At 49.3% G+C, this 26,811-nt stretch overlaps 1 protein-coding gene across 1 annotated transcript in view; it reads right to left on the bottom strand.

The window, feature by feature from the left end:
* Positions 1-26,811, bottom strand: part of LOC135531669 (coiled-coil and C2 domain-containing protein 1A-like) — a 301,157-nt gene that overhangs the window by 268,464 nt on the left and 5,882 nt on the right. Inside the window, 13 exon segments of the mRNA XM_064959578.1 lie at positions 11,032-11,183; positions 11,342-11,400; positions 11,915-11,988; positions 12,943-13,059; positions 14,400-14,458; positions 15,276-15,389; positions 16,702-16,874; positions 17,181-17,280; positions 17,798-17,925; positions 20,015-20,087; positions 20,410-20,537; positions 20,734-20,826; positions 21,351-21,423. Coding sequence (XP_064815650.1) covers positions 11,032-11,183; positions 11,342-11,400; positions 11,915-11,988; positions 12,943-13,059; positions 14,400-14,458; positions 15,276-15,389; positions 16,702-16,874; positions 17,181-17,280; positions 17,798-17,925; positions 20,015-20,087; positions 20,410-20,537; positions 20,734-20,826; positions 21,351-21,423 — 1,343 coding nt within the window.

The following is a 26,811-nucleotide window of genomic DNA, read 5'->3' as shown; positions in this document are numbered from 1 at the left end:
CCAGGTCTGGTGTATTAACCAGGTCTGGTGTGTTAACCAGGTCTGGTGTGTTAACCAGGTCTGGTGTGTTAACCAGGTCTGGTGTATTAACCAGGTCTGGTGTGTTAACCAGGTCTGGTGTATCTGGTGTGTTAACCAGGTCTGGTGTATTAACCAGGTCTGGTGTATTAACCAGGTCTGGTGTATAGCCTGGTTCCTCTTTAGGTTTCTTCCTAGGTTTTGGCCTTTCTAGGAGTTTTTAACCGAGTCTGGTGTCTACACCTGCATTGCTTGCTGTTTGGGGTTTTAGGCTGGGTGTACAGCATTGAGATATCAGCTGTCTGGGGCTATATAAATAAATTTGATTTGATTTGATTTGATTTATCTGGTGTATTAACCAGGTCTGGTGTGTTAACCAGGTCTGGTGTATTAACCAGGTCTGGTGTATTAACCAGGTCTGGTGTATCTGGTGTATTAACCAGGTCTGGTGTATTAACCAGGTCTGGTGTATCTGGTGTGTTAACCAGGTCTGGTGTGTTAACCAGGTCTGGTGTATTAACCAGGTCTGGTGTGTTAACCAGGTCTGGTGTATTAACCAGGTCTGGTGTATCTGGTGTGTTAACCAGGTCTGGTGTGTTAACCAGGTCTGGTGTATTAACCAGGTCTGGTGTATTAACCAGGTCTGGTGTGTTAACCAGGTCTGGTGTGTTAACCAGGTCTGGTGTGTTAACCAGGTCTGGTGTGTTAACCAGGTCTGGTGTGTTAACCAGGTCTGGTGTATCTGGTGTGTTAACCAGGTCTGGTGTGTTAACCAGGTCTGGTGTGTTAACCAGGTCTGGTGTGTTAACCAGGTCTGGTGTTAACCAGGTCTGGTGTGTTAACCAGGTCTGGTGTATCTGGTGTGTTAACCAGGTCTGGTGTGTTAACCAGGTCTGGTGTGTTAACCAGGTCTGGTGTATCTGGTGTGTTAACCAGGTCTGGTGTGTTAACCAGGTCTGGTGTATCTGGTGTGTTAACCAGGTCTGGTGTGTTAACCAGGTCTGGTGTATTAACCAGGTCTGGTGTGTTAACCAGGTCTGGTGTGTTAACCAGGTCTGGTGTATTAACCAGGTCTGGTGTATCTGGTGTGTTAACCAGGTCTGGTGTGTTAACCAGGTCTGGTGTGTTAACCAGGTCTGGTGTGTTAACCAGGTCTGGTGTATCTGGTGTGTTAACCAGGTCTGGTGTGTTAACCAGGTCTGGTGTGTTAACCAGGTCTGGTGTGTTAACCAGGTCTGGTGTATCTGGTGTGTTAACCAGGTCTGGTGTGTTAACCAGGTCTGGTGTATTAACCAGGTCTGGTGTGTTAACCAGGTCTGGTGTATCTGGTGTGTTAACCAGGTCTGGTGTGTTAACCAGGTCTGGTGTATCTGGTGTGTTAACCAGGTCTGGTGTGTTAACCAGGTCTGGTGTGTTAACCAGGTCTGGTGTATCTGGTGTGTTAACCAGGTCTGGTGTATCTGGTGTGTTAACCAGGTCTGGTGTGTTAACCAGGTCTGGTGTGTTAACCAGGTCTGGTGTATCTGGTGTGTTAACCAGGTCTGGTGTGTTAACCAGGTCTGGTGTGTTAACCAGGTCTGGTGTGTTAACCAGGTCTGGTGTATCTGGTGTGTTAACCAGGTCTGGTGTATCTGGTGTGTTAACCAGGTCTGGTGTGTTAACCAGGTCTGGTGTGTTAACCAGGTCTGGTGTATTAACCAGGTCTGGTGTATCTGGTGTGTTAACCAGGTCTGGTGTGTTAACCAGGTCTGGTGTGTTAACCAGGTCTGGTGTGTTAACCAGGTCTGGTGTATCTGGTGTGTTAACCAGGTCTGGTGTATTAACCAGGTCTGGTGTGTTAACCAGGTCTGGTGTGTTAACCAGGTCTGGTGTGTTAACCAGGTCTGGTGTATCTGGTGTGTTAACCAGGTCTGGTGTGTTAACCAGGTCTGGTGTGTTAACCAGGTCTGGTGTGTTAACCAGGTCTGGTGTATCTGGTGTGTTAACCAGGTCTGGTGTGTTAACCAGGTCTGGTGTATCTGGTGTGTTAACCAGGTCTGGTGTGTTAACCAGGTCTGGTGTATTAACCAGGTCTGGTGTGTTAACCAGGTCTGGTGTATTAACCAGGTCTGGTGTATTAACCAGGTCTGGTGTGTTAACCAGGTCTGGTGTATCTGGTGTGTTAACCAGGTCTGGTGTGTTAACCAGGTCTGGTGTATTAACCAGGTCTGGTGTATTAACCAGGTCTGGTGTATCTGGTGTGTTAACCAGGTCTGGTGTGTTAACCAGGTCTGGTGTGTTAACCAGGTCTGGTGTGTTAACCAGGTCTGGTGTGTTAACCAGGTCTGGTGTGTTAACCAGGTCTGGTGTGTTAACCAGGTCTGGTGTATTAACCAGGTCTGGTGTGTTAACCAGGTCTGGTGTATCTGGTGTATTAACCAGGTCTGGTGTATTAACCAGGTCTGGTGTGTTAACCAGGTCTGGTGTATCTGGTGTGTTAACCAGGTCTGGTGTGTTAACCAGGTCTGGTGTGTTAACCAGGTCTGGTGTATCTGGTGTGTTAACCAGGTCTGGTTAACCAGGTGTATTAACCAGGTCTGGTGTATTTGGTGTGTTAACCAGGTCTGGTGTGTTAACCAGGTCTGGTGTATCTGGTGTGTTAACCAGGTCTGGTGTATTAACCAGGTCTGGTGTATCTGGTGTGTTAACCAGGTCTGGTGTGTTAACCAGGTCTGGTGTGTTAACCAGGTCTGGTGTGTTAACCAAGTCTGGTGTATCTGGTGTATTAACCAGGTCTGGTGTGTTAACCAGGTCTGGTGTGTTAACCAGCTCTGGTGTATTAACCAGGTCTGGTGTATCTGGTGTGTTAACCAGGTCTGGTGTGTTAACCAGGTCTGGTGTGTTAACCAGGTCTGGTGTATCTGGTGTGTTAACCAGGTCTGGTGTATCTGGTGTGTTAACCAGGTCTGGTGTATTAACCAGGTCTGGTGTATCTGGTGTGTTAACCAGGTCTGGTGTGTTAACCAGGTCTGGTGTGTTAACCAGGTCTGGTGTATCTGGTGTGTTAACCAGGTCTGGTGTGTTAACCAGGTCTGGTGTATCTGGTGTGTTAACCAGGTCTGGTGTGTTAACCAGGTCTGGTGTGTTAACCAGGTCTGGTGTGTTAACCAGGTCTGGTGTATCTGGTGTGTTAACCAGGTCTGGTGTGTTAACCAGGTCTGGTGTGTTAACCAGGTCTGGTGTGTTAACCAGGTCTGGTGTATCTGGTGTGTTAACCAGGTCTGGTGTGTTAACCAGGTCTGGTGTGTTCTGGTGTGTTAACCAGGTCTGTGTATCTGGTGTGTTAACCAGGTCTGGTGTATCTGGTGTGTTAACCAGGTCTGGTGTATTAACCAGTGTATCTGGTGTGTTAACCAGGTCTGGTGTGTTAACCAGGTCTGGTGTGTTAACCAGGTCTGGTGTATCTGGTGTGTTAACCAGGTCTGGTGTGTTAACCAGGTCTGGTGTATCTGGTGTGTTAACCAGGTCTGGTGTGTTAACCAGGTCTGGTGTGTTAACCAGGTCTGGTGTATTAACCAGGTCTGGTGTATTAACCAGGTCTGGTGTGTTAACCAGGTCTGGTGTATTAACCAGGTCTGGTGTATCTGGTGTATTAACCAGGTCTGGTGTATCTGGTGTATTAACCAGGTCTGGTGTATCTGGTGTGTTAACCAGGTCTGGTGTGTTAACCAGGTCTGGTGTGTTAACCAGGTCTGGTGTGTTAACCAGGTCTGGTGTGTTAACCAGGTCTGGTGTATCTGGTGTGTTAACCAGGTCTGGTGTGTTAACCAGGTCTGGTGTATTAAAGGTCTGGTGTATCTGGTGTGTTAACCAGGTCTGGTGTGTTAACCAGGTCTGGTGTGTTAACCAGGTCTGGTGTGTTAACCAGGTCTGGTGTATTAACCAGGTCTGGTGTATTAACCAGGTCTGGTGTATTAACCAGGTCTGGTGTGTTAACCAGGTCTGGTGTATTAACCAGGTCTGGTGTATTAACCAGGTCTGGTGTATCTGGTAATTAACCAGGTCTGGTGTATTAACCAGGTCTGGTGTGTTAACCAGGTCTGGTGTGTTAACCAGCTCTGGTGTATTAACCAGGTCTGGTGTGTTAACCAGGTCTGGTGTATCTGGTGTATTAACCAGGTCTGGTGTGTTAACCAGGTCTGGTGTCTGGTGTGTTAACCAGTTAACCAGGTCTGGTGTGTTAACCAGGTCTGGTGTATCTGGTGTATTAACCAGGTCTGGTGTGTTAACCAGCTCTGGTGTATTAACCAGGTCTGGTGTGTTAACCAGCTCTGGTGTATTAACCAGGTCTGGTGTATCTGGTGTGTCAACCAGGTCTGGTGTGTTAACCAGGTCTGGTGTGTTAACCAGGTCTGGTGTGTTAACCAGGTCTGGTGCATCTGGTGTGTTAACCAGGTCTGGTGTATTAACCAGGTCTGGTGTATTAACCAGGTCTGGTGTGTTGTTAACCAGGTCTGGTGTATTAACCAGGTCTGGTGTATCTGGTGTGTTAACCAGGTCTGGTGTGTTAACCAGGTCTGGTGTGTTAACCAGGTCTGGTGTATCTGGTGTGTTAACCAGGTCTGGTGTGTTAACCAGGTCTGGTATCTGTGTTAACCAGGTCTGGTGTGTTAACCAGGTCTGGTGTATTAACCAGGTCTGGTGTGTTAACCAGGTCTGGTGTATCTGGTGTGTTAACCAGGTCTGGTGTGTTAACCAGGTCTGGTGTATTAACCAGGTCTGGTGTATCTGGTGTGTTAACCAGGTCTGGTGTGTTAACCAGGTCTGGTGTGTTAACCAGGTCTGGTGTATAACCAGGTCTGGTGTGTTAACCAGGTCTGGTGTGTTAACCAGGTCTGGTGTGTTAACCAGGTCTGGTGTGTTAACCAGGTCTGGTGTATCTGGTGTATTAACCAGGTCTGGTGTGTTAACCAGCTCTGGTGTATTAACCAGGTCTGGTGTGTTAACCAGGTCTGGTGTATCTGGTGTATTAACCAGGTCTGGTGTATTAACCAGGTCTGGTGTGTTAACCAGGTCTGGTGTATTAACCAGGTCTGGTGTGTTAACCAGGTCTGGTGTATCTGGTGTGTTAACCAGGTCTGGTGTGTTAACCAGGTCTGGTGTATTAACCAGGTCTGGTATTTGGTGTGTTAACCAGGTCTGGTGTGTTAACCAGGTCTGGTGTATCTGGTGTGTTAACCAGGTCTGGTGTATTAACCAGTGTATCTGGTGTGTTAACCAGGTCTGGTGTGTTAACCAGGTCTGGTGTGTTAACCAGGTCTGTGTGTTAACCAAGTCTGGGTATCTGGTGTATTAACCAGGTCTGGTGTGTTAACCAGGTCTGGTGTGTTAACCAGGTCTGGTGTGTTAACCAGGTCTGGTGTGTTAACCAGGTCTGGTGTGTTAACCAGGTCTGGTGTGTTAACCAGGTCTGGTGTGTTAACCAGGTCTGGTGTATCTGGTGTGTTAACCAGGTCTGGTGTGTTAACCAGGTCTGGTGTGTTAACCAGGTCTGGTGTATCTGGTGTGTTAACCAGGTCTGGTGTGTTAACCAGGTCTGGTGTATCTGGTGTGTTAACCAGGTCTGGTGTGTTAACCAGGTCTGGTGTGTTAACCAGGTCTGGTGTGTTAACCAAGTCTGGTGTATCTGGTGTGTTAACCAGGTCTGGTGTATTAACCAGGTCTGGTGTATCTGGTGTGTTAACCAGCTCTGGTGTATTAACCAGGTCTGGTGTATCTGGTGTGTTAACCAGGTCTGGTGTGTTAACCAGGTCTGGTGTGTTAACCAGGTCTGGTGTGTTAACCAAGTCTGGTGTATCTGGTGTATTAACCAGGTCTGGTGTGTTAACCAGGTCTGGTGTGTTAACCAGGTCTGGTGTATTAACCAGGTATCTGGTGTGTTAACCAGGTCTGGTGTGTTAACCAGGTCTGGTGTGTTAACCAGGTCTGGTGTATCTGGTGTGTTAACCAGGTCTGGTGTATCTGGTGTGTTAACCAGGTCTGGTGTATTAACCAGGTCTGGTGTATCTGGTGTGTTAACCAGGTCTGGTGTGTTAACCAGGTCTGGTGTGTTAACCAGGTCTGGTGTATCTGGTGTGTTAACCAGGTCTGGTGTGTTAACCAGGTCTGGTGTATCTGGTGTGTTAACCAGGTCTGGTGTGTTAACCAGGTCTGGTGTGTTAACCAGGTCTGGTGTGTTAACCAGGTCTGGTGTTAACCAGGTCTGGTGTATTAACCAGGTCTGGTGTGTTAACCAGCTCTGGTGTATTAACCAGGTCTGGTGTATCTGGTGTGTTAACCAGGTCTGGTGTGTTAACCAGGTCTGGTGTGTTAACCAGGTCTGGTGTATTAACCAGGTCTGGTGTGTTAACCAGGTCTTGTGCATCTGGTGTGTTAACCAGGTCTGGTGTATTAACCAGGTCTGGTGTATTAACCAGGTCTGGTGTGTTAACCAGGTCTGGTGTGTTAACCAGGTCTGGTGTGTTAACCAGGTCTGGTGTGTTAACCAGGTCTGGTGTATCTGGTGTGTTAACCAGGTCTGGTGTGTTAACCAGGTCTGGTGTGTTAACCAGGTCTGGTGTATTAGGTCTGGTGTATTAAACAGGTCTGATGTATTAACCAGGTCTGATGTGTAACCAGGTCTGGTGTATTAACCAGGTCTGGGTATCTGGTGTATTAACCAGGTCTGGTGTATCTGGTGTATTAACCAGGTCTGGTGTATCTGGTGTGTTAACCAGGTCTGGTGTGTTAACCAGGTCTGGTGTGTTAACCAGGTCTGGTGTGTCTGGTGTATTAACCAGGTCTGGTGTATTAACCAGGTCTGGTGTATCTGTTGTGTTAACCAGGTCTGGTGTGTTAACCAGGTCTGGTGTGTTAACCAGGTCTGGTGTATCTGGTGTGTTAACCAGGTCTGGTGTGTTAACCAGGTCTGGTGTGTTAACCAGGTCTGGTGTGTTAACCAGGTCTGGTGTATTAACCAGGTCTGGTGTGTTAACCAGGTCTGGTGTATTAACCAGGTCTGGTGTGTTAACCAGGTCTGGTGTATTAACCAGGTCTGGTGTATTAACCAGGTCTGGTGTATCTGGTGTATTAACCAGGTCTGGTGTGTTAACCAGGTCTGGTGTATTAACCAGGTCTGGTGTGTTAACCAGGTCTGGTGTGTTAACCAGGTCTGGTGTATCTGGTGTATTAACCAGGTCTGGTGTATTAACCAGGTCTGGTGTGTTAACCAGGTCTGGTGTGTTAACCAGGTCTGGTGTGTTAACCAGGTCTGGTGTATCTGGTGTGTTAACCAGGTCTGGTGTGTTAACCAGGTCTGGTGTGTTAACCAGGTCTGGTGTGTTAACCAGCTCTGGTGTATTAACCAGGTCTGGTGTATCTGGTGTGTTAACCAGGTCTGGTGTGTTAACCAGGTCTGGTGTGTTAACCAGGTCTGGTGTGTTAACCAGGTCTGGTGTATCTGGTGTGTTAACCAGGTCTGGTGTATTAACCAGGTCTGGTGTGTTAACCAGGTCTGGTGTGTTAACCAGGTCTGGTGTGTTAACCAGGTCTGGTGTATCTGGTGTGTTAACCAGGTCTGGTGTGTTAACCAGGTCTGGTGTGTTAACCAGGTCTGGTGTATCTGGTGTGTTAACCAGGTCTGGTGTGTTAACCAGGTCTGGTGTATCTGGTGTGTTAACCAGGTCTGGTGTGTTAACCAGGTCTGGTGTATTAACCAGGTCTGGTGTGTTAACCAGGTCTGGTGTATCTGGTGTGTTAACCAGGTCTGGTGTGTTAACCAGGTCTGGTGTATTAACCAGGTCTGGTGTATCTGGTGTGTTAACCAGGTCTGGTGTGTTAACCAGGTCTGGTGTGTTAACCAGGTCTGGTGTGTTAACCAGGTCTGGTGTGTTAACCAGGTCTGGTGTATCTGGTGTATTAACCAGGTCTGGTGTGTTAACCAGCTCTGGTGTATTAACCAGGTCTGGTGTGTTAACCAGGTCTGGTGTATCTGGTGTATTAACCAGCTCTGGTGTATTAACCAGGTCTGGTGTATCTGGTGTGTTAACCAGGTCTGGTGTGTTAACCAGGTCTGGTGTGTTAACCAGGTCTGGTGTATCTGGTGTGTTAACCAGGTCTGGTGTGTTAACCAGGTCTGGTGTATTAACCAGGTCTGGTGTATTTGGTGTGTTAACCAGGTCTGGTGTGTTAACCAGGTCTGGTGTATCTGGTGTGTTAACCAGGTCTGGTGTATTAACCAGGTCTGGTGTATCTGGTGTGTTAACCAGGTCTGGTGTGTTAACCAGGTCTGGTGTGTTAACCAGGTCTGGTGTGTTAACCAAGTCTGGTGTATCTGGTGTATTAACCAGGTCTGGTGTGTTAACCAGGTCTGGTGTGTTAACCAGCTCTGGTGTGTTAACCAGGTCTGGTGTGTTAACCAGGTCTGGTGTGTTAACCAGGTCTGGTGTGTTAACCAGGTCTGGTGTGTTAACCAGGTCTGGTGTATCTGGTGTGTTAACCAGGTCTGGTGTATTAACCAGGTCTGGTGTATCTGGTGTGTTAACCAGGTCTGGTGTGTTAACCAGGTCTGGTGTGTTAACCAGGTCTGGTGTATCTGGTGTGTTAACCAGGTCTGGTGTGTTAACCAGGTCTGGTGTATCTGGTGTGTTAACCAGGTCTGGTGTGTTAACCAGGTCTGGTGTGTTAACCAGGTCTGGTGTGTTAACCAAGTCTGGTGTATCTGGTGTGTTAACCAGGTCTGGTGTATTAACCAGGTCTGGTGTATCTGGTGTGTTAACCAGGTCTGGTGTGTTAACCAGGTCTGGTGTGTTAACCAGGTCTGGTGTGTTAACCAGGTCTGGTGTGTTAACCAGGTCTGGTGTGTTAACCAGGTCTGGTGTGTTAACCAGGTCTGGTGTGTTAACCAGGTCTGGTGTGTTAACCAGGTCTGGTGTGTTAACCAGGTCTGGTGTGTTAACCAGGTCTGGTGTATCTGGTGTGTTAACCAGGTCTGGTGTGTTAACCAGGTCTGGTGTATGTGTTAACCAGGTCTGGTGTGTTAACCAGGTCTGGTGTATCTGGTGTGTTAACCAGGTCTGGTGTGTTAACCAGGTCTGGTGTGTTAACCAGGTCTGGTGTGTTAACCAGGTCTGGTGTGTTAACCAGGTCTGGTGTGTTAACCAGGTCTGGTGTATCTGGTGTATTAACCAGGTCTGGTGTATTAACCAGGTCTGGTGTATCTGGTGTGTTAACCAGGTCTGGTGTGTTAACCAGGTCTGGTGTGTTAACCAGGTCTGGTGTATTAACCAGGTCTGGTGTGTTAACCAGGTCTGGTGTGTTAACCAGGTCTGGTGTATTAACCAGGTCTGGTGTATCTGGTGTATTAACCAGGTCTGGTGTATCTGGTGTATTAACCAGGTCTGGTGTATCTGGTGTGTTAACCAGGTCTGGTGTGTTAACCAGGTCTGGTGTGTTAACCAGGTCTGGTGTGTCTGGTGTATTAACCAGGTCTGGTGTATTAACCAGGTCTGGTGTATCTGTGTGTTAACCAGGTCTGGTGTGTTAACCAGGTCTGGTGTGTTAACCAGGTCTGGTGTATCTGGTGTGTTAACCAGGTCTGGTGTGTTAACCAGGTCTGGTGTGTTAACCAGGTCTGGTGTGTTAACCAGGTCTGGTGTATTAACCAGGTCTGGTGTGTTAACCAGGTCTGGTGTATTAACCAGGTCTGGTGTGTTAACCAGGTCTGGTGTATTAACCAGGTCTGGTGTATTAACCAGGTCTGGTGTATCTGGTGTATTAACCAGGTCTGGTGTGTTAACCAGGTCTGGTGTGTTAACCAGGTCTGGTGTGTTAACCAGGTCTGGTGTATTAACCAGGTCTGGTGTGTTAACCAGGTCTGGTGTGTTAACCAGGTCTGGTGTATCTGGTGTATTAACCAGGTCTGGTGTATTAACCAGGTCTGGTGTATCTGGTGTGTTAACCAGGTCTGGTGTGTTAACCAGGTCTGGTGTGTTAACCAGGTCTGGTGTGTTAACCAGGTCTGGTGTGTTAACCAGGTCTGGTGTATCTGGTGTGTTAACCAGGTCTGGTGTGTTAACCAGGTCTGGTGTGTTAACCAGGTCTGGTGTGTTAACCAGCTCTGGTGTATTAACCAGGTCTGGTGTATCTGGTGTGTTAACCAGGTCTGGTGTATTAACCAGGTCTGGTGTATCTGGTGTGTTAACCAGGTCTGGTGTGTTAACCAGGTCTGGTGTGTTAACCAGGTCTGGTGTATTAACCAGGTCTGGTGTGTTAACCAGGTCTGGTGTATCTGGTGTGTTAACCAGGTCTGGTGTGTTAACCAGGTCTGGTGTGTTAACCAGCTCTGGTGTATTAACCAGGTCTGGTGTGTTAACCAGGTCTGGTGTGTTAACCAGGTCTGGTGTATCTGGTGTGTTAACCAGGTCTGGTGTATTAACCAGGTCTGGTGTATCTGGTGTGTTAACCAGGTCTGGTGTGTTAACCAGGTCTGGTGTGTTAACCAGGTCTGGTGTGTCTGGTGTATTAACCAGGTCTGGTGTATTAACCAGGTCTGGTGTATCTGGTGTGTTAACCAGGTCTGGTGTGTTAACCAGGTCTGGTGTGTTAACCAGGTCTGGTGTATCTGGTGTGTTAACCAGGTCTGGTGTGTTAACCAGGTCTGGTGTATTAACCAGGTCTGGTGTGTTAACCAGGTCTGGTGTGTTAACCAGGTCTGGTGTATCTGGTGTGTTAACCAGGTCTGGTGTGTTAACCAGGTCTGGTGTGTTAACCAGGTCTGGTGTATCTGGTGTGTTAACCAGGTCTGGTGTGTTAACCAGGTCTGGTGTATCTGGTGTGTTAACCAGGTCTGGTGTGTTAACCAGGTCTGGTGTGTTAACCAGGTCTGGTGTGTTAACCAGGTCTGGTGTGTTAACCAGGTCTGGTGTGTTAACCAGGTCTGGTGTATCAACCAGGTCTGGTGTGTTAACCAGGTCTGGTGTGTGTCTCTGATCTCACCCCTTGTGGATGATGTCAAACTTGATGCCTTTGGCCTGGACGACCCTCTTGAAGCCTCTGTGTTGACGGTTGATGTTCAGGTTAAACTTCTCTTTAAACTCTGGACTGTTGCTGTTCTTCACTGTACTGGTCTTATCCCTCTGGGCCTCCTCCTGCACACACACACACACACACACACACACACATGCACAAACCAAAGACAGAGAGAGAATATTTTAGTGGATCTAAGTGGAAATGTGTGCATGCAAAATGGTTGTGTGTGTTTGTGTATGTGTGTTGTGTGTGTGTGTGTCGTGAGTGTGAGTCTTACCATACTAGGAAAAGGAAACTCAAAGCGCACACTGGTGTCCAGATCACTGGCAGAGACTCCTGAGAAGAGGGATCAGGAGAGAGAGAGAGAGGCAGAGAGAGAGAGAGAGATCAGAAGAGAGAGAGATCAGAAGAGAGAGAGACAGATCAGGAGAGAGAGAGATCAGAAGAGAGAGAGACAGATCAGGAGAGAGAGAGACAGATCAGAAGAGAGAGAGACAGATCAGAAGAGAGAGAGAGAGAGAACAGGAGAGAGAGAGACAGATCAGAAGAGAGAGAGACAGATCAGAAGAGAGAGAGACAGATCAGAAGAGAGAGAGAGGCAGATCAGAAGAGAGAGAGACAGATCAGAAGAGAGAGAGACAGATCAGAAGAGAGAGACAGATCAGAAGAGAGAGAGACAGATCAGAAGAGAGAGAGACAGATCAGAAGAGAGAGACAGATCAGAAGAGAGAGACAGATCAGAAGAGAGAGACAGATCAGAAGAGAGAGACAGATCAGAAGAGAGGGGTCAGCAGAGAGGGGTCAGCAGAGAGGGGTCAGGGGGAGGCATATACATTTCAAACCAACACACCTGAGGGAGCAGGTAGATTGATGCCCTTCACGATGTACAGCGTCATCTCATTGGCTGTCAGGTCAGGATACATTCTACAACAGACAGAAGACAGATCACTCTCCTCCTGCTTCGTATGTGTGTGTCAGAGATGTATTTTCATATGAATGTTAATTGTATAATATCATTCTGACTTGACGGTGTTGAAGGTCCTCAGTGTGGTATTAATATGGTAGTAACAGTACAGTACTTGACGGTGTTGAAGGTCCTCAGTGTGGTATTAATATGGTAGTAACAGTATAGTACTTGACAGTGTTGAAGGTCCTCAGTGTGGTATTAATATGGTAGTAACAGTACAGTACTTGACAGTGTTGAAGGTCCTCAGTGTGGAATTAATATGGTAGTAACAGTACAGTACTTGACGGTGTTGAAGGTCCTCAGTGTGGTATTAATATGGTAGTAACAGTATAGTACTTGACAGTGTTGAAGGTCCTCTCCTCAGTGTGGTATTAATATGGTAGTAACAGTACAGTACTTGACAGTGTTGAAGGTCCTCAGTGTGGTATTAATATGGTAGTAACAGTATAGTACTTGACAGTGTTGAAGGTCCTCTCCTCAGTGTGGTATTAATATGGTAGTAACAGTATAGTACTTGACAGTGTTGAAGGTCCTCAGTGTGGTATTAATATGGTAGTAACAGTACAGTACTTGACAGTGTTGAAGGTCCTCAGTGTGGTATTAATATGGTAGTAACAGTATAGTACTTGACAGTGTTGAAGGTCCTCAGTGTGGAATTAATATGGTAGTAACAGTACAGTACTTGACGGTGTTGAAGGTCCTCAGTGTGGTATTAATATGGTAGTAACAGTATAGTACTTGACAGTGTTGAAGGTCCTCTCCTCAGTGTGGAATTAATATGGTAGTAACAGTACAGTACTTGACGGTGTTGAAGGTCCTCAGTGTGGTATTAATATGGTAGTAACAGTATAGTACTTGACAGTGTTGAAGGTCCTCAGTGTGGTATTAATATGGTAGTAACGGTACAGTACTTGACAGTGTTGAAGGTCCTCTCCTCAGTGTGGTATTTGGGGACAGGTTGGCCCTTGGCGTGGGCCATCTTCAGCACCTCAATGTTCTGCATACACTCCTCTGCCAGCTTCTCAAACCTGACAACAGCAACACACACGCACATTACACACACACACATTACACGCACATCACACACACACACACACACACACACACACACACACACACAGGGTTCACACCCGCCAACGTGTCTGGTGGAGTAGACATTCATGTTGTCGTTGGTGGGTTGAATGTCTATATCACCAGGCCACGTTGGTGGGTTGAATGTCTACTCCACCAGCCACGTTGGTGGGTTGAATGTCTATATCACCAGCCACGTTGGTGGGTTGAATGTCTATATCACCAGCCACGTTGGTGGGTTGAATGTCTATATCACCAGGCCACGTTGGTGGTTTGAATGTCTACTCCACCAGCCACGTTGGTGGGTTGAATGTCTATATCACCAGCCACGTTGGTGGGTTGAATGTCTATATCACCAGCCACGTTGGTGGGTTGAATGTCTATATCACCAGGCCACGTTGGTGGGTTGAATGTCTATATCACCAGCCACGTTGGTGGGTTGAATGTCTATATCACCAGCCACGTTGGTGGGTTGAATGTCTATATCACCAGGCCACGTTGGTGGGTTAAATGTCTATATCACCAGCCATGTTGGTGGGTTGAATGTCTATATCACCAGCCACGTTGGTGGGTTGAATGTCTATATCACCAGGCCACGTTGGTGGGTTGAATGTCTATATCACCAGCCACGTTGGTGGGTTGAATGTCTATATCACCAGCCACGTTGGTGGGTTAAATGTCTACTCCACCAGCCACGTTGGTGGGTTGAATGTCTATATCACCAGGCCACGTTGGTGGGTTAAATGTCTACTCCACCAGCCACGTTGGTGGGTTGAATGTCTATATCACCAGGCCACGTTGGTGGGTTGAATGTCTACTCCACCAGGCACGTTGGCAGGTGGTCACACAGAGCATTTGGGTACCGTTTTTTTCCATCCAAAACCCACATGTAGAAGAAGTTAATTGACCACACCTACTAATTGACTACGACTCCTAATTGGCCACACCAACAAAATGGCCGCGCCTACTAAACGGCCACACCTGATCCTAATTATTGTGTGTCTCTTTACAGAGTGTTTCTGAACAGTGTGGGAGGAACGAGGTAGATCTATACATACTGTGTGGTGTGCAGGTCCTGGTTGCTTTAATGACCTTTGACCTTTCAGCACGGTTTGTATTTGAGCCTCGTTTTAAACGCGTCTCTGCTTTATAATAAATATGGATTGAACTGACGTTCATCAGTCCGGTAATTCTTTCAACCTCTTGATGTGCTCGGTGTAATGACGCTCGTGCACACACACCCACACACTCACAACCACACACACACACACACACACACACACGTGTTGCCACTAACCTGGAGGTCTCGGCCACACTTCCCATGTGAGTGAACTGCTGGGAGTAAGCCAGACATTTCTGTAGAGAGAAACACATCGTGTGTTATTAATGTACTATCAACATGTTATGAATCTATTATAACACGTTGGACTGATTATATAGATATATATACACACACACACACACACGCGCTGTGTAGAGAGAAACACATCACGTGTTATTAATGTACTACCAACATGTTATGAATCTATTATAACACGTTGGACTGATTATATAGATATATATACACACACACACACACACACACACACACACACACGCGCTGTGTAGAGAGAAACACATCATGTGTTATATAAATGTACTATCAACATGTTATGAATCTATTATAACACGTTGGACTGATTATATAGATATATACACACACACACGCTGTGTAGTGTGTGTGTGTGCATGTACAGTACCAGTCAGAAGTTTGGACATATCTACTCATTCCAGGGCTTTTCTTTATTTTTACTATTTTCTACATTGTAGAATAATAGTGAAGACATAAACTATGAAATAACACACATGGAATCATGTAGTAACAAAAAAATGTTAAATAAATCAAAATATATTTTATATATGATCACAGCTTGGAATGAGAAGCTGTCCAAACTTTTGACTGGTACTGTGTGTGTGTGTATGTGTGTATGTATGTATGTATGTATGTATGTGTGTGTGTGTATGCGTGCTTATTGTTTTATTGTTGGTGCGGTGCTATATAAATATGTTGTTTTAAATATATGCTGAAGGGGTGGGCTGTTTAATAAGTTGTCATAAGAGTGTTATAACCTGGTGCTGCTGTCGGAGGAGCTCCATGTTAATGCAGTAAGAGTTGTTATAAGAGTGTTATAACCTGGTGCTGCTGTCGGAGGAGCTCCATGAGGCTGTTGTATTGCTCTGAGGAGCGAGGAGAGGAACGAGACCGAGCCAGAGAGTAGTCCTCCTCACTGACTGGAGCACTGGGGACCTGTGGGAGGAAACGGGATACCTAGTCAAAACGCTTTCAACCAAAAATGTGTCTTCCATATTTAACCTAACCCCTCTGAGTCAGAGAGAGGAGTGGAAGGGGAGACGAGAGGGGAGGGGGAGAGGAGAGAGGGGGAGAGGAGACAGGAGAGAGGGGGAGAGGAGACAGGAGAGAGGGGGAGAGGAGACAGGAGGAGAGGAGACAGGAGAGAGGAGGAGGGGAGACAGGAGAGAGGGGGAGGGGAGACAGGAGAGAGGGGGAGAGGAGACAGGAGAGAGGGGGAGAGGAGACAGGAGGAGAGGAGACAGGAGAGAGGGGGAGAGGAGAGAGGGGGAGAGGAGACAGGAGAGAGGGGGAGAGGAGAGAGGGGGAAGGGGGAGAGGAGACAGAATGGATAAATCAATGAGAGAGACGGGAAGAGAGGATGAGGAAGAGAGAGAGGAGAGATGGAGGAAGATGAATGTGTGTGTGTGTGTGTGTGTGTGTGGGGGGTGGTGTGTGAAATTGTTCATGTCAATGGATGAACAAATATGTATACACACACAAACACAATTACCGACACACTGACACACGCACAAGAGTGAGATGTGAAAAGTCAACAGCAGGAGATTATATCTCTCTCACACACACACACACACACACACACACACACACACACACACACACACACACACCTTGGTCTCCCCCTGTCCTCTCCATCTGTTCCTGGCTTCTCCTGCAGTCTCAATGTTCCTCCGTCCCTCCCTCCCTCCTTTCCCTCCCCCCATCCCTCCCCTCCCTCCCTCAATCCCTCCCTACCTCCTTTCCCTCCCCCCATCCCTCCCCCTCCCTCCCCCCTCCATCCCTCCCTCCCTCAATCCCTCCCTCCCTCCCTCCTTTCCCTCCCCCATCCCTCCCTCCTTTCCCTCCCCCCATCCCTTCCCTCCCCCATCCCTCCTTCCCCTCCTCCCCTCAATCCCTCCCTCCTTTCCCTCCCCCCATCCCTCCCTCCCTCCCCCCTCAATCCCTCCCTCCTTTCCCTCCCCATCCCTCCCTCCTTTCCCTCCCCCCATCCCTTCCCTCCCCCCATCCCTCCCTCCCTCCCTCCCTCAATCCCTCCCTCCTTTCCCTCCCCCCATCCCTCCCTCCCTCCCTCCCTCAATCCCTCCCTCCCTCCTTTCCCTCCCCCCATCCCTCCCTCCCTCCTTTCCCTCCCCCATCCCCCCCCCTCCATCCGTCCCCCCTCCTTTCTCTCCCCCTGCCCTCCTTAACCTTGACACACACAGTCCTCCTCGTGTTGCAGAAATACAATGTGAGAAGTAAACCCCTCCACCTTGGTGATGTCTACAGGCAGGCCTCCCTTGGTGGCGCTGATCATCTGGTCCAGTCCTTTAGCGTGTCGGAGATGGACCGCCGCTCCCTGCATGTCCTTCATCTGTTTAGAACGCAGCGCCGCGCGGACGAACGCCTGTCGCCGCAGCAACAGGAAGTCCAACTGCTGCTGGGCTGCACCACAGGAAGGGACGTCACAGGGGGAGGAGTCAGGATGTGGATGTATGTGTGAGGGAGGGAGGGGAGAGGGAAAGGAGGGAGGGAGACGGATGGAGGGGGGGAGGGAAAGGAGGGAGGGAGTCAGGATGTGGATGTATGTGTGAGGGAGGGAGGGGGAAATGTGTGTGTGTATCAGAGTGGCTAATGTAGAGGTGTCAATGGGAGAATGAATTTGTTCACATCAAGGGATGAATTTAGCACATCTATGAATATGTGCACACACACACACTGACATAGAAACTGACACCAACATACACACACCTTTAAGCCCCAGTCTGGAGCCCTGTGTTGTGTTGCCTCCAGATCCTGGTGTGGGAGGGGTCGGGGCTTTGCCTTTCTGGACTGGAGCTCCCACTGCAGGCTGGAGGGGGAGGGGGAGACGAGAGAGAGAGGAGACGAGAGAGAGAGAGAGACGAGAGAGAGGAGAGAGAGAGAGAGAGACGAGAGAGAGGAGAGAGAGAGACACAAGAGAGAGAGAGATGAGAGAGAGAGAGACGAGAGAGAGAGACGAGAGAGAGAGAGAGACGAGAGAGAGAGAGACGAGAGAGAGAGCGAGAGACGAGAGAGAGAGAGAGACGAGAGAGAGAGGAGACGAGAGAGAGAGATGAGAGAGACGAGAGAGAGACGAGAGAGAGAGACGAGAGAGAGAGACGAGAGAGAGAGAGAGAGACGAGAGAGAGACAGACAGAGAGAGAGAGACAGAGAGAGAGACAGAGAGAGTTAAGTGAACGGAAGTTAAATATTGTAAGCATGAACATACTACCTATTCTGCGCGTCTAGGACACAGCATCCATATTTTCCCACTTTCCAGAACAATCTTGAGCGTCAAGAAATCTCATGACATCATGTGTATCAGTATAATAGGTCATGGTGGTTACCTTGGCCAATTCCCCTGTTCCGTCCTCGTCCTCCGCGTCTACGTCCTGATTGGCTAGTTTCATGGCCGTCTCCAGGACGCCCATGAAGTTCTGCTGGCTGCTCTCTGAGCCCTGCAGCGGAGGACAGCCTGGGCCACAACAACACAGTACATAGTAAACACAGAGAACAAAACCACGCTACGGCGTACACGCTACAGCGTACACGCTACAAACACGCTACAAACACGCTACGGCGTACACGCCAAAAACACACTACGGCGTACACGCTACAAACACGCTACGGCGTACACGCTACGGCGTACACGCCAAAAACACGCTACGGCGTACACGCTACAAACACGCTACGGCGTACACGCTACAAACACGCTACGGCGTACACGCTACAAACACGCTACAAACACGCTACGGCGTACACGCTACAAACACGCTACGGCGTACACGCTACAAACATGATGCTAGCAAGGGCCAGCCTGAGAGTAACAAAGTATATAAATTAAAAACTCTCATCCAATGAATCCATCATATGTACAAACACGGTACAGACTGAACACACACTACACTCAAACACCTATTACAGAGGTCATGTGTGGCCCAGTGGGTAGAGTAAGGCACCTGCAACGCCTGGGTTGACGATTTTGCAGGTTTTCCTACTTACAAAGCATGTAGAGGTCTGTCGTTTTTATCAAAGGTACACTTCAACTGTGAGAGACGGAATCTAAAACAAAAATCCAGAAAATCACATTGTATGATTTTTAAGTAATTAATTTGCATTTTATTGCATGACATAAGTATTTGATACATCAGAAAAGCAGAACTTAATATTTGGTACAGAAACCTTTGTTTGCAATTACAGAGATCATATGTTTCCTGTAGTTCTTGACCAGTTTTGCACACACTGCAGCAGGGATTTTGGCCCACTCCTCCATACAGACCTTCTCCAGATCGTTCAGGTTTCAGGGCTGTCGCTGGGCAATACAGACTTTCAGCTCCCTCCAAAGATGTTCTATTGGGTTCAGGTCTGGAGACTGGCTAGGCCACTCCAGGACCTTGAGGTGTTTCTTACAGAGCCACTCCTGAGTTGCCCTGGCTGTGTGTTTCGGGTTGTTGTCATGCTGGAAGACCCAGCCACGACCCATCTTCAATGCTCTTACTGAGGGAAGGAGGTTGTTGGCCAAGATCTCGTAATACATGGCCCCATCCTCCCCTCAATACGGTGCAGTCGTCCTGTCCCCTTTGCAGAAAAGCATCCCCAAAGAATGATGTTTCCACCTCCATGCTTCACGGTTGGGATGGTGTTCTTTGTACTCATCCTTCTTCTGCCTCCAAACACAGTGAGTGGAGTTTAGACCAAAAAGCTCTATTTTTGTCTCATCAGACCACATGACCTTTTCCTCCTCTGGATCATCCAGATGGTCATTGGCAAACTTCAGACGGGCCTGGATATGCGCTGGCTCTAGCAGGGGGACCTTGCATGCGCTGCAAGATTTTAATCCATGACGGCGTAGTGTGTTACTAATGGTTTTCTTTGAGACTGTGGTTCCAGCTCTCTTCAGGTCATTGACCAGGTCCTGCCGTGTAGTTCTGGGCTGATCCCTCACCTTCCTCATGATCATTGATGCCCCACGAGGTGAGATCTTGCATGGAGCCCCAGACCGAGGGTGATTGACCGTCATCTTGAACTTCTTCCATTTTCTAATAATTGCGCCAACAGTTGTTGCCTTCTCACCAAGCTGCTTGCCTATTGTCCTGTAACCCATCACAGTGTTGCGCAGGTCTACAATTGTATCCCTGATGTCCTTACACCCTCTCTGGTCTTGACCATTGTGGAGAGGTTGGAGTCTGTTTGATTGAGTGTGTGGACAGGTGTCTTTTATACAGGTAACGAGTTCAAACAGGTGCAGTTAATACAGGTAATGTGTGGAGAACAGGTGGGCTTCTTAAAGAAAAATTAACAGGTCTGTGAGAGCCGGAATTCTTACTGGTTGGTAGGTGATCAAATACTTATGTCATGCAATAAAATGCAAATTAATTACTTAAAAATCAAACAAATGTGATTTTTTGTTTTAGATTCCGTCTCTCACAGTTGACGTGTACCTACGATGAAAATTACAGACCTCTACATGCTTTGTAAGTAGGAAAACCTGCAAAATCGGCAGTGTATCAAATACTTGTTCTCCCCACTATAGATGATAAAAGCTGCAGCTAAATGCAGGTTACCTGGTGGTACAGGGAGATCAGCCAGGTTGACTGGTCGTCCAGCCTTATGAGACCTGATGGCATCCTGGTATTGCTGTTACACACACACACACACACACACACACACACACACACACACACACACACACACACACACACACAAACACAGAAAAAACATTAGTACGATATATCCAAGCAGGTATACATTAGTGTGGGTGTGAGACGTTTCTGCTGTCAAAAGCATGGAACTTTTGGAGTTATTTTTCATTCTTTGTGTGTGTGTGTGTGTACGTGAACCACCAGTCATTTCTTTGATGTGTGTGTGTGTGTGTGTGTGTGTGTGTGTGTGTGTGTGTGTGTGTGTGTGTGTGTGTGTGTGTGTGTGTGTGTGTGTGTGTGTGTGTGCGCGCGCGTACCTTGACGATGCGCTGGTGCATGCGTGCCTTGCGGTCGTCTCCTTTGCTCTTGGCCCCCTCTGCTGCAGCTTTGTATCTGTCCATCCTCTGTTGTAACGCTTCCCCTACACTGCCTGGGGCTGGGAGGGCTGTCACACACACACACACACACACACACACACACACACACACACACACGTCTCCACTGAGCGACCTGGCACAAAATGGCTGCCGTGCATCAACCAGATGGGAGCAACACATTAGTGATGGAGGTGATTTCCCCCTTTAGAAAGACCCTTTATATATCCAATCCGTCATTATTATCATTAATATTATGTGTGTTACCGGAGTCGACCACCGGGGGAGCTGCAGGGGGAGCTGCAGGGGAGGGCCTGGAGGAAGACTGGGGAGGAGCTGAACGCTCTACCACTGCATCTCCTGAGGAGAGAGAGAGAGATGAGAAGAAAGAGGAGTTGCACCGTACGGGGGGGGGGGGGGGTTGAGATCAGATGTTTAGGGGTCAGGGCAGAATGTACGAAGTGTCTCAGATTAGGAGTCCTGGTCTAGGATCAGGTTCCCCATGTCCTCTTTTTCATTGTGATCTAAAAGGGGAAACTGATCCCAGATCTACACTCTCTCAGAGACTGAGACACTATGAATACAGATCCTGGTCTTCTAGTCTCTAGCAGGTCTTTAGGGATGAGACAGACACTATGAATACAGACCCTGGTCTTCTAGTCTCTAGCAGGTCTTTAGGGATGAGACAGACACTATGAATACAGACCCTGGTCTTCTAGTCTCTAGCAGGTCTTTAGGGATGAGACAGACACTATGAATACAGACCCTGGTCTTCTAGTCTCTAGCAGGTCTTTAGGGATGAGTTTCAAATGGCAGCCTATAGGCCCTAGTCAAAAGTAGTGCACTATATAGGGAATAGGGTGTCATTGATAAACCAAGCGCACCTGGAGGGGGAGGTAGAGAGCTGAGGTCCACTGGTTCCCCTCTGTCCAACGCCTCTACTACTGGGTCTAGTTTCTGTACAAGGAGAGGTGGTGGAGTGGGAGAGGAGGTGGAGAGGGAGAGGAGGTGGAGAGGGAGAGGAGGTGGAGAGGGAGAGGAGGTGGTGGAGAGGGAGAGGAGGTGGTGGAGAGTGAGAGGAGGTGAAGAGGTGGTGGAGAGGGAGAGGAGGTGGAGAGGGAGAGGAGGTGGAGAGGTGGTGGAGCGCGAGAGGAGGTGGAGAGGTGGTGAAGAGGGAGAGGAGGTGGAGAGGGAGAGGAGGTGGAGAGGTGGTGGAGAGGGAGAGGAGGTGAAGAGGTGGTGGAGAGGGAGAGGAGGTGGAGAGGAGGTGGAGAGGGAGAGGAGGTGAAGAGGTGGTGGAGAGGGAGAGGAGGTGGAGAGGAGGTGGAGAGGGAGAGGAGGTGGAGAGGTGGTGGAGAAGGAGAGGAGGTGAAGAGGTGGTGGAGAGGGAGAGGAGGTGGAGAGGAGGTGGAGAGGGAGAGGAGGTGAAGAGGTGGTGGAGAGGGAGAGGAGGTGGAGAGGAGGTGGAGAGGGAGAGGAGGTGGAGAGGTGGTGGAGAAGGAGAGGAGGTGAAGAGGTGGTGGAGAGGGAGAGGAGGTGGAGAGGGAGAGGAGGTGGAGAGGGAGAGGAGGTGGAGAGGAGGTGGAGAGGTGGTGGAGAAGGAGAGGAGGTGAAGAGGTGGTGGAGAGGGAGAGGAGGTGGAGAGGGAGAGGAGGTGGAGAGGGAGAGGAGGTGAAGAGGTGGTGGAGAGGGAGAGGAGGTGGAGAGGAGGTGGAGAGGGAGAGGAGGTGGAGAGGAGGTGGAGAGGGTGAGGAGGTGGAGAGGGAGAGGAGGTGAAGAGGTGGTGGAGAAGGAGAGGAGGTGGAGAGGTGGTGGAGAGGGAGAGGAGGTGAAGAGGTGGTGGAGAAGGAGAGGAGGTGGAGAGGGAGAGGAGGTGAAGAGGTGGTGGAGAGGGAGAGGAGGTGGAGAGGGAGAGGAGGTGGAGAGGGAGAGGAGGTGGAGTCTTTTATACAGGGAGAGGAGGTGGAGAGGTGGTGGAGAGGGAGAGGAGGTGGAGAGGGAGAGGAGGTGGAGAGGGAGAGGAGGTGATGGAGAGGTGGTGGAGAGGGAGAGGAGGTGGAGAGGGAGAGGAGGTGGTGGAGAACGAGAGGAGGTGGAGAGGTGGTGGAGAGGGAGAGGACGTGGAGAGGGAGAGGAGGTGGAGAGGTGGTGGAGAGGGAGAGGAGGTGGAGAGGAGGTGGAGGTGGAGAGGTGGTGGAGAGGGAGAGGAGGGGGAGAGGGAGAGGAGGTGGAGAGGTGGTGGAGAGGGAGAGGAGGTGGAGAGGGAGAGGAGGTGGAGAGGAGGTGGAGAGGGAGAGGAGGTGGAGAGGGAGAGGAGGTGGAGAGGAGGTGGAGAGGGAGAGGAGGTGGAGAGGAGGTGGGAGGGAGAGGTGGTGGAGAGGGAGAGGGAGAGGTGGTGGAGAGGGAGAGGAGGTGAAGAGGTGGTGGAGAGGGAGAGGAGGTGGAGAGGTGGTGGAGAGGGAGAGGAGGTGGAGAGGTGGTGGAGAGGAGGTGGAGAGGTGGTGGAGAGGTGGTGGAGAGGGAGAGGAGGGAGAGGAGGTGGAGAGGTGGTGGAGAGGGAGAGGAGGGAGAGGTGGTGGAGAGGGAGAGGAGGTGGAGAGGGAGAGGGGGTGGAGAGGAGGTGGAGAGGAGGTGAAGAGGTGGTGGAGAGGGAGAGGAGGTGGAGAGGAGGTGGAGAGGTGGTGGAGAGGGAGAGGAGGGAGAGGTGGTGGAGAGGGAGAGGAGGTGAAGAGGTGGTGGAGAGGTGGTGGAGAGGTGGTGGAGAGGGAGAGGAGGTGGAGAGGTGGTGGAGGGAGAGGATAGGGAGGTGGAGAGGTGTAGTCAGGTGGGTGTGTTCCTGTACATTGCCAACATGCCACATCTCACAATGGCTGGATAGGTCACAGGAGGTTGGTGGCACCTTAATTGGGGAGGATGGGGCTCGTGGTAATGACTGGAGCAGAACAGGTGGAATGGTATCAAATCAAATACATCAGACACATGGTTTCCATTTGCTCCGTTCAGGCCATTATTATGAGCCGTCCTCCCCTCACCAGCCTCCACTGGGATAGGTGTTGAACATATCAGCTAACCACATCATGTGATACAGCAACTTGATGTCAGACTGAGCAGTCGATGACGTGGCACGCAGCTATTGGTTGATGCAATGCAGCAGCTGGCATCTAGTCAGACAGGAACACCACCTTGTTTACTTTTACAACACTACATTCCTAAAGACAATTATGGACTTTTTACTCCATTTTCCCTGACTCCTAAAAGTACTTGTTACACTTTGAATGCTTAGCAGGACAGGAAAATGGTCCAATTCACACACTTACCAAGAGAACATCTCATCCCTACTGCCTCTGACCTGGCGGACTCACTAAACACACGTGCATCTTTTGTAAATTATGTCAGACTGTGCCCCTGGCTATCTGTACATTTAAAAAAACATGACATTTTTTGCTAAATATAAGGAATTTGAAATGATTTTTACGTTTACTTTTGATAGTACTCAAGTAGTATTTTGCAGAGTGACTTGAGATATTTTCTTTTAAGGTATCTTTACTTTAACTCAAGTATGACAGTTGGGTCCTTCTCCCACCATTACAGGACATTCCACCTGGGAAAGTGGGTGTGTCCTTCTCTCTGAACTCCTACAGGTTTTACAGGACCTCACTGCTGCCTCGTCTTTCTCTGCCATTTCTGACACGACGGAGTGGTGGAGAGTCGACTTCAACATAATTGATTCCTCGACTCCCGGTGTCAACTTCCCTTTCTGAGTGTCACGATTCGATTTCGCGAGGAATCAACTCCTACGATTCAGTATTTTTTTTAGATAGGAGGAGAATGATTGGTTGCCGTACACAAACACTCAAGAGAGAGAGAGGGGGCACAGTATAGGCAGGTCAGCCACCAGACAGACAGACAGAACCGTGCACTGGGTCTATCTATCAGTATAGACAGGTCAGCCACCAGACAGACAGACAGAACCGTGCACTGGGTCTATCCATCAGTATAGTCAGGTCAGCCACCAGACAGTCAGAACCGTGCACTGGGTCTATCTATCAGTATAGGCAGGTCAGCCACCAGACAGACAGAACCGTGCACTGGGTCTATCTATCAGTATAGGCAGGTCAGCCACCAGACAGACAGAACCGTGCACTGGGTCTATCTATCAGTATAGGCAGGTCAGCCACCAGACAGTCAGAACCGTGCACTGGGTCTATCTATCAGTATAGGCAGGTCAGCCACCAGACAGTCAGAACCGTGCACTGGGTCTATCTATCAGTATAGGCAGGTCAGCCACCAGACAGACAGACAGAACCGTGCACTGGGTCTATCTATCAGTATAGGCAGGTCAGCCACCAGACAGACAGTCAGAACCGTGCACTGGGTCTATCTATCAGTATAGGCAGGTCAGCCACCAGACAGACAGACAGAACCGTGCACTGGGTCTATCTATCAGTATAGGCAGGTCAGCCACCAGACAGACAGAACCGTGCACTGGGTCTATCTATCAGTATAGGCAGGTCAGCCACCAGACAGACAGAACCGTGCACTGGTTCTATCTATCAGTATAGGCAGGTCAGCCACCAGACAGACAGAACCGTGCACTGGGTCTATCTACCAGTATAGGCAGGTCTGCCACCAGACAGACAGTCAGAACCGTGCACTAGGCCTATCTATCAGTATAGGCAGGTCAGCCACCAGACAGACAGACAGTCAGAACCGTGCACTGGGTCTATCTATCAGTATAGTCAGGTCAGCCACCAGACAGACAGAACCGTGCACTGGGTCTATCTATCAGTATAGGCAGGTCAGCCACCAGACAGACAGACAGAACCGTGCACTGGGTCTATCTAGCAGTATAGGCAGGTCAGCCACCAGACAGACAGAACCGTGCACTGGGTCTATCTATCAGTATAGGCAGGTCAGCCACCAGACAGACAGACAGAACCGTGCACTGGGTCTATCTAGCAGTATAGGCAGGTCAGCCACCAGACAGACAGAACCGTGCACTGGGTCTATCTATCAGTATAGGCAGGTCAGCCACCAGACAGACAGAACCGTGCACTGGGTCTATCTATCAGTATAGGCAGGTCAGCCACCAGACAGTCAGAACCGTGCACTGGGTCTATCTATCAGTATAGGCAGGTCAGTCACCAGACAGACAGAACCGTGCACTGGGTCTATCTATCAGTATAGGCAGGTCAGCCACCAGACAGTCAGAACCGTGCACTGGGTCTATCTATCAGTATAGGCAGGTCAGCCACCAGACAGACAGAACCGTGCACTGGGTCTATCTATCAGTATAGGCAGGTCAGCCACCAGACAGACAGTCAGAACCGTGCACTGGGTCTATATCAGTATAGGCAGGTCAGCCACCAGACAGACAGAACCGTGCACTGGGTCTATCTATCAGTATAGGCAGGTCAACCACCAGACAGACAGAACCGTGCACTGGGTCTATCTATCAGTATAGGCAGGTCAGCCACCAGACAGACAGACAGAACCGTGCACTGGGTCTATCCATCAGTATAGGCAGGTCTGCCACCAGACAGACAGAACCGTGCACTGGGTCTATCTATCAGTATAGGCAGGTCAGCCACAAGACAGACAGACAGAACCGTGCACTGGGTCTATCTATCAGTATAGGCAGGTCTGCCACCAGACAGACAGACAGAACCGTGCACTGGGTCTATCTATCAGTATAGGCAGGTCTGCCACCAGACAGACAGACAGAACCGTGCACTGGGTCTATCTATCAGTATAGGCAGGTCAGCCACCAGACAGACAGACAGAACCGTGCACTGGGTCTATCTATCAGTATAGGCAGGTCTGCCACCAGACAGACAGACAGAACCGTGCACTGGGTCTATCTATCAGTATAGGCAGGTCAGCCACCAGACAGACAGTCAGAACCGTGCACTGGGTCTATCTATCAGTATAGGCAGGTCAGCCACCAGACAGACAGAACCGTGCACTGGGTCTATCTATCAGTATAGGCAGGTCAGCCACCAGACAGACAGACAGAACCGTGCACTGGGTCTATCCATCAGTATAGGCAGGTCTGCCACCAGACAGACAGAACCGTGCACTGGGTCTATCTATCAGTATAGGCAGGTCAGCCACAAGACAGACAGACAGAACCGTGCACTGGGTCTATCTATCAGTATAGGCAGGTCAACCACCAGACAGACAGAACCGTGCACTGGGTCTATCTATCAGTATAGACAGGTCAGCCACCAGACAGACAGACAGAACCGTGCACTGGGTCTATCCATCAGTATAGTCAGGTCAGCCACCAGACAGTCAGAACCGTGCACTGGGTCTATCTATCAGTATAGGCAGGTCAGCCACCAG

This window comes from Oncorhynchus masou, chromosome 5 (assembly GCF_036934945.1).
Source record: "Oncorhynchus masou masou isolate Uvic2021 chromosome 5, UVic_Omas_1.1, whole genome shotgun sequence".
NCBI classification, from domain to species: Eukaryota; Metazoa; Chordata; class Actinopteri; order Salmoniformes; family Salmonidae; genus Oncorhynchus; species Oncorhynchus masou.
Note: the sequence above shows the minus strand (reverse complement) of the source record. Positions and strands in the feature narration are given on the sequence as shown.